The following is a 14967-nucleotide window of genomic DNA, read 5'->3' on the forward strand; positions in this document are numbered from 1 at the left end:
AAGTTATAATTTCTAGACATCAGGTCGACAAGTCATTACCATGTATCTAAGGTAGCTTTCGATTAAAGCTTATGAACAAAAGCACTTGATCACATATAATTAGAACACACAAACATCTTGTTGACTTACTAATGCTGATGAGCATTGCATTGACCTATATAGTCAACACTCAGTCAAAGTCTAGTCTCCTGTACGATCCAAAACTTACATTTTGTGCATGTTTAATATGAACTGAAGTAGAAGTCAAATGGATGAATAACCTAGTCCTGTTAGTTGACCAGAACCTCATCTCTCTTGCAGAGAGCATAAATGATGGTTGGTTGGCCAACTCTCTTCACTGCTCCTGTCAAGAATAAATGGAAGGTGGGCAAACAACCACCAGAAGGAAGACAAGAATATAAATTCTTAGCTATTAGATTCCCAGCAATTGGTACATGAATTGGTGGCATGAGGTTTCTTCTCTTGGATTGTCCTCTGTTCCTCCTTCATCATTAATGTGATTCCTACATGCATCCATACCAAAGATTCGATGCAAGAAACAAACTCTGGTGGGGAGACTAACAAAGTATAATAGACTTACATCATGTTTGTGTTTTATCAGAAAATATAACTTTTCTTGAACCGAGTTTATGAACACAAAATGGTTTCACACACAAAAATCTCACAAATCCTCTTTGCTCATGTGAGGTGTTCACATCACCTCCTGAGGAGATCCAAGTCAATATATATCATCTTGTGACAGGGACAATCATAAGTCCAAGGAAAGTATAAACAAATGTGGGCAGATATGTGCTTACAGCAGAAAATATGGAAATTGTTGTTTATGAGAGCTGATGGGGAACAGATGATATTGGAGTTGATAGAGTCAGACCTACCAAATGTATGACATCCTGTTCAATTATTTAAGCATCATGAGATGGTGGTGTTGCATGCCAAGATGATAAAGAATGCTTGCAGGAAATATGGTTTGTTGAAGTTTTGGAGGAATAAAGCATTAAAATTATGTCTGGTAGGCTTAACCTAATCACTGATGATGATTAGAAACTCCTATAACTGTTTGGCTCTTTGTCCCATCAAATTGCCTTTTTCTTCTTTCTTCATCCTGTATGCCTTCCCATTTTTTAAGGCCATTCATGTACAGTACAGTACAGTACAGTAAAGATGATGAAGTCCAGCTACTGTTACAAGTGAGTTGGCCCCTTTCACTATGTGACTTCACTGATAATCCAATCTAAATAAATTTCATCACCATGATCTTTGACATGCACAGAGAAATCCCACTAGTGCAGTCTTCTGATACATGAGCTAGTCATGTGGCCAATCTTTCCCCACAAGAGAAGTGAGAAGGAAAAAGCAGTAGCTTTCTGAGGAAAGATTGGCGGATGCTCATCATGAGTCCAGGGGAGAGTAGTACTTAACTTTACTCCTGGCCGTAGCCACACCAATTCCTGCAAGCAATCAATTGCATTACCTGTTCTTCATAGGACAGGAGAGTCAGCTGGCAAATGCTGTTCCTTACAGTGATCAATGTGCGGAAGTCTTTTTCCTATGTCCAGTTGCAGGCACAAATGTGCCATCTTCCAACCAGGAATAGAGGTTTATTCCATGCATTGATTCATGTCTCCCTGATAAAACCCTTCCACTCTCCCAAAAACGAAAACCTGTATTCCTTTGTTGCAGTAGGTGATTTGGTGGACTTGTAAGCTTCAAATGATGATGAAGAAGAAGAAGAAGAATATGTTGTTGTGTGGACCGCCATCATCTCTGCAATCACCAGCTTCGCATGGTGTCTACAGAGAATGTGAACGCTGAGCAACTCTTCCATGGGAGTTCACAGCACATGTTAAAGGGAAGAGAAAGAAACGCGCAAACACTTACATTCCCTCCCCCTTCCTTTTTCTCTTCTCATGTGTCCACTGACACATGTCTCTTCTCCCTCCTCTTTCTCTGTCTCCCTGCGTGCTCAGCCATTGGCCATATGATTTAGGTAACTTGAGCCACAGGTAAGAGCAGTTTGGCTCAACACTATAAAGCAGCAGCACTTTTTATGAAGGGTTCAGAATTCAGACCATGAGAAGTCCTTTGTGTGAGCTGTGTTCTTATTTTATAGCTTCCTACAGTTGTTTCTTCCTGGCTGTACTCTTTCTATATGCCAGGATTTGTTGAACAACTCCCTCCTCCTTTTCTTCTCCTCCTCCTCCTCCTCCTTCCCACTGAGATATGAGCTGCTTCAAGGCACCACTATGAGTCCAAAGTGTAATGGAACTGCTGCTTTACTGCTGTCTTCGCTTCTTCTGCTCCTTGAGCTGGTGTTGGGTCTCAACCATGATGGCGTGCTGCTGCTCCACTTCAAGTACTCCATCGTCTCTGACCCCATCGCTGCGCTTAGAGACTGGAACTACGACGACGCCACGCCGTGTTCGTGGAACGGCGTCATGTGCATGGGCTTCCCGGACGCCACCACCACCCTCAACTGGACTGCTACCAGCTTTAATGGGGATGGCCAGGCCTCGACCGCTTCGAGGGTGATCGGTTTGGTGCTTCCTAATTCTCAGCTATTGGGCCGCATTCCGCCGGAGCTCGGCCTCGTCGAGCACCTCCGCCACCTCGACCTCACCGGGAACGCCCTCAACGGCACCCTCCCGCCCTCCATCTTCGACGCGTCGGAGCTGCATGTGCTGTCGTTGGCCAACAACGAGATCTCCGGCGAGCTCCCTGAGCTCGACGGCCGCACGAGCAGCCTCCAGCTGCTAAATCTCTCCGACAACGCATTGGTGGGCACGGTGCCAGCCGGTCTTAGCCTTCTCCCGAACCTCACCGTCGTCGCCCTTGCCAATAATTACCTCTCCGGCGAACTCCCTGGAGGCGGGCTCGGCAGGATTGAGTACTTGGATCTGAGCTCCAACCTCATCAATGGCTACCTGCCGCCGGATTTCGGGGGGCAAAGCCTCCGGTACCTGAACTTATCTAACAACCGGATCGACGGCGTGATTCCGCCGGAATTGGCATCGAAAATTCCGGACAACGCCATCGTGGATCTCGCATTCAACAACCTCACCGGAGGAATCCCACAGACCGGAGCTTTCGCCTCGCAGGAGCCGGCGGCGTTCGCAGGGAATCCTGATCTTTGCGGGAAGCCGCTCAAGAATCTCTGTACGATTCTTTCCACCCTCTCCAATCCTCCCGAAACCCCTTCGGCGCCCAAGTCTCCTCCGGCCTTCGCGGCGATTCCCAAAAACGCGGCGGAGGGAACTTCCCCGTCCGGCAGCGGGCAAGCTCAGGGGGGACTTCGACCGGCGGTGATCATCGCTATAGCGGTCGGAGATGTCGTCGGCATCGGGGTTCTCTTCGCAGTGTTGTATTACGTGTACCATGTGAAGAAGAGGAAGAGACTACAGCAACAGCAGCAGCAGATGAAGGGAGTCGGAGCCGTTGGCATGAGGGAGGAGGAGCCACCGGCATCCTCCGAATCCAAAGGCTTTGGTGGGCTCTCATGCTGTCTAACGAAGAAGGGCGAGGAAGAAGAAGACAGCGAAGAGACCTCTGACTCCTCGGCCTCCGAAACAGAAGCAGAATGGGAGGGACCGCATGAGAAGGGAGCCAAGGGGGAGGCTGGCGGAAGAAACCCACCGCAGCTGAAGCAACAGGAGGCTACTCTGGTCGCTGTCGACGGCGAGACGGATCTGGAGATGGATACTCTGCTCACAGCCTCGGCTTACATACTCGGCGCCACTGGGTCGGGCATCGTCTACAAGGCAGTGCTTGCCGACGGCACCGCCTTGGCCGTCCGCCGAATAGGCGAGAGCAGTGCCATCGACAAGCTGAAGTACTTCGACGCGCTGGTGCGGAGCATCGCCAAGTTCCGCCACCCGAACGTCCTCCGCCTGCGGGGATACTACTGGGGCGCTGACGAGAAGCTCCTCATCCATGACCACGCCTCTAATGGCAGCTTGGCCAACGTCTCATTCACCAGTAAGTATCGCCATTACTCCTCTCTTTGATTCGCCAACAACTTGGTGCTCAACAGGGTGCGATCGTCGTTCTCAGAGAAGCCGGGCTCGTCGCCGTTTCACCTGAGCTGGGAATCGCGGCTTCGGATCGCGCGAGGAGTAGCACGGGGACTCGCGTACCTCCACGAGAGGAAGGGTGTGCATGGCAACGTTAAGCCAAGCAACATACTGTTGGACGCAGACATGGAGCCAAAGATCGGCGACTTCGGTCTCGATCGGCTTACGTCGGGCGACGGAGGCCACCGGCTGGGCACGTCGGCCCGGCAGTTCGGCAGCCAGCGGTCGGTTCAGTCGCAGAGCAGCTTGCCCGACCTGTCGCCGCCGGTGGCGGGAGCCAGCCCCTGCGGGTCTTCCTCCGCAGCTCCCTACCAGGCGCCGGAGTCCCTGCAGAACCTGAAGCCCAACGCCAAGTGGGACGTGTACTCCTTCGGGGTGGTGCTGCTGGAGTTGCTCGCCGGGAGGGTGCTGTCGGAGGCGGAGCTCGGTCAGTGGAACGGGGGGTTTGCGGGGGAGGAGAGGAGCAGGGTGGTGAGGGTGGCCGACCCGGGGCTGAGGGGCGAGGTGGAGGGCAAGGAGGAGGCGCTACTGAGCTGCTTCAAGCTGGGGTTCGCCTGCTGTGCCATCAATCCCCAAAGGAGGCCCTCCATGAAGGAAGCTGTTCAGGTGCTGGAGAAGATAGTCTCCACTGCTTCTTCTTCCTCCTCCTCCTCCTCGTGAGCTGCTGTAGACGTACAGTAACTCTAACCTAGTGAGTCTGTGTTGCCATTAACCTTTTTTCCATTGTAACGCCCACTGATTTGTTTGTGTTGATGTGTCCAAAGCTCGAGGAAGAATCTCTCTGCTGCTGTTGTGGGGTAATGCAGTGATCAGTATTTACTAGTTTTGAGGAAAAATCTCTGTTCTTTCTCTGTTTTCTTTGAAGACAACAAATTAACTATGGTGGTTAATTTGATTCACCTTTGGCACACATACAACCAAATCAAACTTGGGTTCATTGAGACATGGATGGAAAGCCTTGCATGCTGTTCTTGCTGAAGACTAATCTTTGTTGAAGGAACAATAATTGTCTTGAAGACCAAAACTCTTAACTAAATCAGAATGGTGGATTAAGTTGCTCCAGGTGCATTGCAGATGTTTTCTCTGAAGACTATCTAATTAAAAGAGGCTTAGGACCTAAATTTATTTGGTCTGGCCAAATCTAACTCATAGGTTTCTGGAATTGCAAGAGTACAATTTTTTTTCTGTATTATTGTATTTTCTTTCTGGGTTGGCTTAGGTTTCATGGAACTCAAAATTCACATACGATAGTCAAATAAATGGACGATAGTGTTGGAGTGGTTGAGCAACCCAACTCAATTTAGATTTGACTTGTATTAGAAGTCTTTGGCTTAGATTTGACTTGTACTAAGATCGATGTTAGTTGAGATTTAAGTTAGACCTATATTAGAATAGATTTTGGTTATTTCAGTTAGAGGTTGATTTTTTTTTCGAGTTAATCTGAATGAAAAATTCTTCAAGTCAGACATCTAAACTCCTACAAAATTACGTTGAAGGCGTTTCTTATAAAGGTTATTTTAATTTTTAAGTTAGTAATCTAGTCGAACTAAAATTGTTTCGTTTCATGAGATGTACTTATGAGCTCCCTTTTATAGCGGAGGTTCAAAGCCATTACGTTCGCTTATTGCATTGTTTGTATAGTATGCGATTTGATCGTAACCACTGTTAACATGTGTCAAAGTATATTGTATAGAAAGAAAAAAAATGATTAGACCTTTTTAATCACACCCTTGCATGCCCATCTTTTATAATCGATCCTTCCTAATCCTAAACAAATAGGAAAATATTCTTTATATATAAAAGAAATATTTGAAGAATATTTTTTATTGAGATTTCGATCAACGTGGTATATTTGATTGGAAATAAAATTTTCTCTCAATCCGAATCGAAGAATATCAATACTTAATCTGAATTGTTCGATCAATCCTTAGCAACTTAAAATTATTCTCTTAATCCTAAATCCACTCTCATGAATACTTTCCTAACAATTGTGAGACAAGCATTACGTACATGTCTTTTACAATGCTGCAATACGAAAGACCAACAAATTAAATGCATTTGAAACCAGAGGACCAAATAATCCCCTCTCGCATCAAATTCTCTACACGAAGCCTTATCTTGTGGTTATTATCTGTGAAGCCCTTATGCAGGCTTTTCATCATTTATGCATATGTATGGCTTAAAGGTTCAAATATGAACTCATGAAGTGATTGATTTCCATCTGCAAGTGTTATTCTTTCTTCCCTTCCCTTCCCTTCCTTGTGTTTTGCTTAGAATCATTCAGATCCACAAGTTACACATGAAACCTGCAAATCCAAGTTTGTGATGGTATGCATGCTTAGATGTCTTGTGTTACTTCAGAATGTGATAGGGGAAGTTTGTGAAAGGGTAACCAATGGGATTGATCATGCTAATTGCTGCTACATTGGCAACTATGTTGTTGTAGATATATTCAAATAATAACCTAAAATTTAATCTTTTATTGGCTTCAAAAGAGTCTTCATTTTTTCTAGCAAATAATAATTAATAATAATAATAATAATAAAATCATAAGTCTCGATTATTTGGGTCGATTATTTGGATCAGTTTTCGTTATTGAGATATGTAAAAAGTTATATGTTTAGTTATATTTATATTACTTAGATTTTTATTAGAATATCTTTTTTATCTTTTCTCGTACTATTAACATTAATTATTATATCTTAATATGTCTATATTATCTTAAACGATTTTTTCGTATCTTATATTCTATTGAAACGAAACTCAATTGTTTAGGAATAAAAATATTTATTTTCTTATCTTTCCTAATAACTTCACGCATCTCACATTCTCATCTCGATAATATAAACTTTTTTATATTTTATTTTTTTAAATAAGATACTTAAATCTGTAAAACATTATTAGTCTCACAACTTGTTGGGTTCAGTCCATATGTGGGTTTGGATAATTGGGTTTATTGAGCCCAAATCAGTAATTAAGAGAGATAGGGCAAAATTGGGCAGCGTGCAGGGTGTGGGTGCGCACAATCAGCGTGCGTGCGACGACGTGCTGAGAAAAAAAGAGGAGAGAGAAATAGAGAGAGAAAGTAAGGTTTCTGAGTTTTTCTGCTTGACGATCGGTAGCCAAACGTTGTTAGTTTCGGCCCAAATTTTATGTGGAGAATCCTTGCAACAAACTCTACAATCCTAATGGTGTTGATCTATAGTTTACCCTCTCTAAGGTACTTTCCTACGATATCCACTCTGTGAGACTTAGAATTCTCTTTTGAGGAGATCCTCCTATGTGATGAAGATATGCTATCCTTGAGCCAAGATTTATGATCTTGATGTTATTCTGATCCTCTAGTTATTCTAGAGAAGACCTACTGTAAACCTGTTCTCATTATTATTGATAGTGGAAGTTTGAGGTGGACTACGGTCCCGTGGTTTTTCCCACATTGGGTTTTCCACGTTAAAAAGATTTGGTCTCACTGTGTGATTGATTTATTGTTCTATTGTTTATGCTGTGCTGATTGATTTAGCATTTTGATATCAAGTTGGTATTTTGATGAGGAACCTATTTTGATACACAAAGAGGGAAAAGAATTATTCCGCATTAACAGGTTTCTTCCCAACACAACTACTGAACCAACTATCTTATAAAATTTTTCTTTTCATCTAAGAAGAAAAACTTTATAAGACAATTATAAGACAAAAAAATATTTTATGGATCTAAATAGTTAAAGAAACAACGAATATAAAAGTTAATGCATATTTTAGCTATTATTATTTTTCATTATTTATGCATGTTTTCTTTCCTTGTATTTCTTTTGGAAACTAAAAGGCATTTACATTATAAAATGTTACAACAATATGAGATTACTCCTTAGCCTTTTTAAAAGAATCATTTAATGAGTCTTTTACTTTGATATAATGAATTTTAAATTAGATAGTAAATCTAAATGATATTAGTTAGAAGTCACATACATGTAATTGCTTGCATATCAATCAAACCTAATATAAGGCTGTTAAGTTGTCGATTAAAACTATTATATACTATCGACTTATTTAAATCATAGTAATGCACGAATTTTGCTTATCTTTATCTCACACACGTAGGTATCATTCCTCGTTCAAAGAAAGTTCGATTTAACTCATTAAGAACGAGAAAGATATTCGTCAATCTTATTAATTAATATGCCTTACCTTGTCAAGTTAAGCACACTTTAGTTGTGGGTAATCAAATGTCTTAAGAGGTTAATTGTTGTTAGATGAATTCTCAGTGATGGAAGGACAAGAGAGATGTTTACCTACTCGAAGCGTTTGACTTCCTTTTCGGTGAAGTTTTCTTAATTTAATTAATATGAATAATATGTTTGACTAATTATCTATCTTTATTTTTTAGCAATATGCATATAATCCATAACTAATTGACATTAATATCCACCTTATAGAATAGTTAGTAATCCGACCGATTTGATCGAAAAAATGGAGAACTGTTATTTGATAGTAGTTTCCGATATTATTAAAAAAAAGTCTTTCTCTAATAAATCACTCTATTAAGGATGATTTATAAATTCAAGACAGTCGATTGGTCTTAGAAAAGATTGTTAATCAGAATCAATTCCATAAATTTAGGTATTTAATATAATTATTTTACGGATTTAATTATTTGTTCCATATCATTCTTTCCTTTATCGCTACTACGTTGACTAAAGTGTATATAAGGAGGTAAGACCTGAACATAGATAGGCATACTAGCTTTTTCATTCCTCGAGTTTTACGAGTTTTATGTGTTTTGACTTTTAGCAGTGCACCCACTTGTTTGTATATGGTATCTTATCTCTAATTTATTTAATATATATATATATATATATTTAATCCTCTCTCTTGCTACTATTATTTTAAATCTCCTTCTATGTCATGGTTAAAGGTAGTATTATAATTTCTATTAAGTTTTATTTATTATCTTTTTATTAAATTATATGATCTTTTTCTAATTAGATAATATATATTATGGATATTATTAGATTCTAATTATGATTATCGATTAATAAAAATAAAATTTAATTATAATAAAATTCTTTAGGAGATTATCTTGATTTGAGAGATTCTCTTAATTATTTATTCGAGACCGTATGATATTACCTATAAAAGAATAGGACTTCCTAAAATGTAATAAAGAGATATAAAGATAAGATAATACAGGGATACGTAATATTGTTGAAAGATTTTAAATATTCTCTCATCTTCACTTTGTCCCTAATTCATCACTTATAATGGTCTTATGAACTATAGGAAAAGTGAAGAAGATTGGTCTAATTCTCCTTACAGATCAACATCATTATAACTTTTGGATCCTACAATGGTGGGCCCATAGATGATTGACATCAAAAGATACACATTATAAATTTAAATATATTATTATTTGATTTTAGATTTAATATTATATATAATAATAATATATGGATAATTTTTATGCTTACAATTGGTATCACAGCTATGTTTGTGAAATCAAATACTTTATATCTATTTGTTAGCATATTTTGCTCATTAAAAAATATTATTTGATTTTTATTTATGATGCATAAATTATTTATTTATATTATCGATTTATTTTTCTATCTAATTTGTCATATCACATGCTTGCAGGCTATGCGAGGTTCCTCGTATTTGATCGATGGATTGTTATTGACGATAATATTGTTGATGACGATGGCCTCCAATGGTTTATTTAGAAAAAATTAAGATTAAAGTAGAAAAAAAAAACTCATAATATTTTGAGTACTACTCAAAATATGATTAACAATAAAAAAAAAGATATAAATCACATGACTTTCTAAATATTATATAAATTTCATTAAAAAAATTCTTTATAGTAAAGTGCTGTAAGGTTACGTAAAGAAAAAATATAAGATTTGATCGGAAAGGGAAAAGTATAAGTTTGATCTTTATATGTTTTAACTTAAATATTAAAAGAAATTTCTTTCTAATAGATTGATTCTGACTATCAATAATATAAATTTAATTTGGGATTTATAATTTATTTTATTGTATTTGTAAACGTGAATGTGGATGTGGATGAAATTGATATTGGTGATACTGAAATTGGTCATCACAAATAATCTCATATTTGACATATTTGATCATGAGGAAATTGGGAGTTGAAGTTGTACCTTTTATTGGAAGCCTCTTTCTCTCACAATATAATTATATTCAAAATTTATCTATCTAATCGTTTTAAAATGGATGGCATCAAAAATATTATCTTCTTTCCCAAAATAAAATAAAAACATGATAAAATAAAGAAAATAAAATTATCTTTTTTTTCAAAAATATTATATATTATACATTAATAGATATGATATATAATACATACATACATACATATATATCCTTTACGTTCAAGGAGGATAGTAGAGAGAAGAGTGTGTTGTCGACATCAAAATGCTTTTTATTCCTTGCACATGGCAATACGTTCTCCATGTCGTATTATATTCGTATGCCATTAAGCTACGACATGAAGCGTGTTCTCCATTGTGCCTTCCCAATATATTGTGATGATGTTGTACTCATTTAGCAGGAGAACTCTTGAGATATGGAGATCTCTCTTTCTTTGGTGGCCATCATCATTAAGAATGAAGACAATTGGGAAGGTGACTTTTTCCTGACCATTTGAATTCAGTGAACATATGCATTATTTAGCCCATTTTTTAATTTTTTTTTTCTAAATTGAAAAGTTGTACAAAAGTCTATGGAATACATCCTCTCTTATCGAAATTCACTTCCAGTTGTTACTATTAGGGATAGCAGTAGCTCAATTCATATTTCGGACATACTTAAGCGGAGTAGATAATCTAATGTTATTTTTAGATAATAGTATGTCGGATTTTTTTTATCTGTTCACGTCGACTTGAATTATTTAAGTCCGATTAATTTATCTTTAATCATATTTGAGACGAGTGGAAAAAATAAATATCGAAATTGGTCGGTCGGATTTATGCACGATCAAGATGGAATATATATATATATACATATATATACATACATATATATATACATACATACATATATACATACATACATATATATATACATACATACATATATATATATACATACATACATATATATATACATACATATATATATATACATATATATATATATATATATATATCATAAATTTTTTATAATAAAAAGTTTTTTATTAATTGCTTAGCCTTTATTTTTGCCTTGTTAGAATGTTGCATCAATGATTGGCTCAGCTCTGCTTAGTTTCCAATTGAATTCATAGTCATGTTGGGATGAGGGGAACAGATGTTGATTTTATAGGAATGAGGTCAAAATTGGGTGACGCCATGCAATTGGATCCACCACTCCACTCCCCAACTTCTCCATGAAATGATAGATTGAGGTCAAAATTGGGTGACGACATGCAATTGAATCCACCACTCCACTCCCCAACTTCTCCATGAAATGATAGATTGAGGTCAAAATTGGGTGACGACATGCAATTGGATCCACCACTCCACTCCCCAACTTCTCCATGAAATGATAGATTGAGCTCACTAAGAAAGGAATATTTTTATGGCATCTACATCGTCTCTTTTTTGTTCCTTGCACTCCACCTTATCATGCCAAAGCAAAAAAGAGGAAGCAATAAGAGGGCACGTAGTTGCCACTTAAAAGTTAGCAAAAGCACAGAACATATAATACTAGACTCAATAGAATTGGCATGAGTTGTTTGCTTTCAAGTTGACTTTTGATGTCTGAATATGGTCGAATCCGATCCGATTAGACATGCATCTAATTATTCATAAATAAAATTATTTTTATTTTAACGATATAATTTTTTTACTTCTTAACTACTCGATATAGGATGTATTAACTTTTTCTTTTTCACTCTGAATAGCTTAAACCTAACTTAACCAATGAGCCATTCAAGTCATGGATTAAGAAATCAAATCAAATTGAATTAATCTTTTGTGTCCTGCTATTGAAAGGTATTTAAAAAATAATAATTCGATCCGTTACAATATTACAATCGAGCTTAATCGATCGATCGGATAATAGGTGCACGATAATAAGAATTTTAATGATCAAAATCTTATCTTTTATATCTCATTTTAGGGATCTTTTCCTAACTCTATTTTATAACCTTCATCATTTTATGTTTTTTAAATTATTCTATTTATTTATTTATTTGGATTCTGATAATTATGATCGATCGCTTATAGTGGGATCCACGCCGCCAACCAATCTTGACGCAACAAGTGGATGGAGACGCTTGCCATCATCATTTAATGCACCAAGTACATTATTTTAGGGTTTGAAGAATGATTACACCTAAGCAAAAGCCCAAAGCTTTTGGATTCGAACGAGACTAACTTGGCAGAGACTTGGCCATATAATGCATACTTAATAGTTATGTACATATATATATTTCTCAGCTTTAGAGCTTTTTATTGGTCAATCTTTGTTGACTATTTATTTGTTGCGATCAAAAGCGTGATGGGATTGGATTGGGCACATGTTGGGAATTGGCTTCACTCTCGTTCGAGGAACACCAATCCATTAAGCAAAGTGGAAAGCGGAGAGCGGTCATAAAGCTGCACCAGTCTGTGTTGAGCAGTGCAACAAAGATGCCTGTAATTATTGTATCTCGTCTCTCTCTCTCTCTCTCTCTCGCACGCGTTAAGATGGAGAAGAAAGAAAAAGTAAGAAAAGGAGATGATATTAAAGTACGCTGTGGGAGTTCAATAATTGTGCTAATCCTCGTCTCTTTTTGACCATGTAATCTGGCATTCACAAAAGTAATAATTACTAATAATTCAAATAAATTAAAATATGTAGGCAAAAAATAATGAGACACTATCGCCCAATGTTCTTCCCATTAGCATAAACCAAACAAGAGATGATAAGTATAAGTTGATTCATGTGCTTTTAAATCTGATTTAGTTATTCGAGTGTTAATTACAGATTTTTTTTTATAATTAATTATTTTATTAGTATCTAGATTTTTATATTTTTAAAAATTATCTTGAAATCTTTGTATTTACGTAAGTAAAATATTTAATTTTGTTACTTCTCATATCGTCGAATCTATTGACGAAAATATCGTATATATTCAGTAATAAATCAAAGTGAGATAGAATCTATCCAGTGATAAAACTTATGATATTCCTATCTGAAAAGTTAATGATATAAAAAAAATATTTTATCTTCATAAATATAAAAATTTTAATATAAAAATATAATATATAATTAATTCAGACAACATGATAGCACATTGTCACTTCCTCGACGTGCCTTACCATATGCATATTGGGAAGCACAGAGTCGTGGAGATGTCAACGTGTCATATGGTGTTTGCGTGGATGATATGTATTCGTCGTCTCGATATCACGTCAATCCCAAAAACAATCACAGTCGGTGGAAAATGCTTCGTGTGCACGTAACGGAATGGCTTCGATGCGGATTCCGTTACGATCGTCGTGATGTAGCGAATCAACGATGATAACAAGTACCCTTTAGGTCGGGTAATACCTGACAAAGCTCTTCTTCGTACGTCATGAGATCCACAGATAGCTCACACGTGGATTGTCATTACCGTGGAGACGTGGACGCGTGTTGGAAGGGTCGTGTTCTATCTCATCCCGTGTTCCATGTGACCCTCCCTCCAATGATTGAAGATGGAAGAATTTTAACTCGTGATAACAATACGACTGTATATAAAATAATATGGTCCATACAAATGATTCCCACAGATGGCATTTATACGGATTGATAGATTGAACGAGTACGAGCACGGTTTCCTCGTGTAAGACTTGGTAAAAGGAACGTGCTCACTTTGGAGCCATAGGTCAATTTTGGCTCGACACACGATGATGACGAGGCAGAGGATGACAACGGAGGAGTTGTGTTTGGTTTTTTTATGGCGGAGATGCATCCGTGTTCCCATCCTCCAACCTACGATATGCAACCCAATAAATACTTCTCAAATTATATATATATATATATATATATATATATATATATATATATATATATATATATATATATATATATATATATATATATTATGTATGAAAGCATGTGAAACTTATGGTTTTTTTTATATCCTTTCGAATTTTATTTATTTAAAAGGAATATATTTATGCACCTAATTTTTGCCTTCAAGTTAATAAAAAAAGCAAAAAATAGTCTCTCTTCAAAATTGATAAAAGAAAAGTATTGTTGAAATTAATAAGAGATATTTTTGATAGTATTTGAAACAAGAAACATCATTTGATAGAAAGAAAAAAAAATATTTTAAAAAATAAAAATAAATAAATTCCTGAAAAAAAATGCTAACTTTTGAACATTCCCATAGAACATCCCAACATCTAAAAATTTCATATAGATCTCATTTCTTCATGAAAGATGATTTTACCATTAATCATCTCCATCGTTGGTTAATTTTATAATTGGCTATCTCAGCACACCGACCATGCTAGCTCCGCATGTTGGTCGACGAGCTAGCAACGCTAATCCTAGTCACCTTCATCACTTTCATTACTCGCAGACCTTTTTTATCGTCGATCGTAAGTGAGGAAAGAGGAGGTGCAGCTTACATGCCCTTATCTCGTCGTTGATCATTTATGAAGGGTTATCATATGTGAAAAAGGAGGGGGGCATGACCTATACACCCTCATAATCGATCGCGAGCAAAAAATGACGGTGGACAAACCCACATACAAAGATGAGCAAGAACAACAAATGATTGTTTAAAACGAACAAAGACGAAAGTGATAATAAGCCGGACAAAGATAGAGATAAAAATATTTTTTTTCAAACTAAGAGAATGTTATAAATTTTTTAAAAATTAAAACATTACACAAGACTTTCTAAAAATTTAGATTTTTTTTTAAAAATTCGCT

At 37.3% G+C, this 14967-nt stretch overlaps 1 protein-coding gene across 1 annotated transcript; it reads left to right on the forward strand.

Annotated features, from left to right (window-relative positions):
- Nucleotides 1–1047: 1047 nt before the first annotated feature.
- LOC135648838 (probable LRR receptor-like serine/threonine-protein kinase At4g37250) lies at nt 1048–4924 on the forward strand. The gene is made up of 2 exons (XM_065166810.1): nt 1048–3972; nt 4048–4924. Exons 1-2 carry the CDS (start codon nt 2244–2246, stop codon nt 4725–4727), a joined length of 2409 nt encoding a protein of 802 aa, XP_065022882.1. The 5' UTR covers nt 1048–2243; the 3' UTR covers nt 4728–4924.
- Nucleotides 4925–14967: the final 10043 nt, after the last annotated feature.

Source organism: Musa acuminata, chromosome BXJ3-9 (genome assembly GCF_036884655.1).
Source record: "Musa acuminata AAA Group cultivar baxijiao chromosome BXJ3-9, Cavendish_Baxijiao_AAA, whole genome shotgun sequence".
NCBI lineage: Eukaryota > Viridiplantae > Streptophyta > Magnoliopsida > Zingiberales > Musaceae > Musa > Musa acuminata.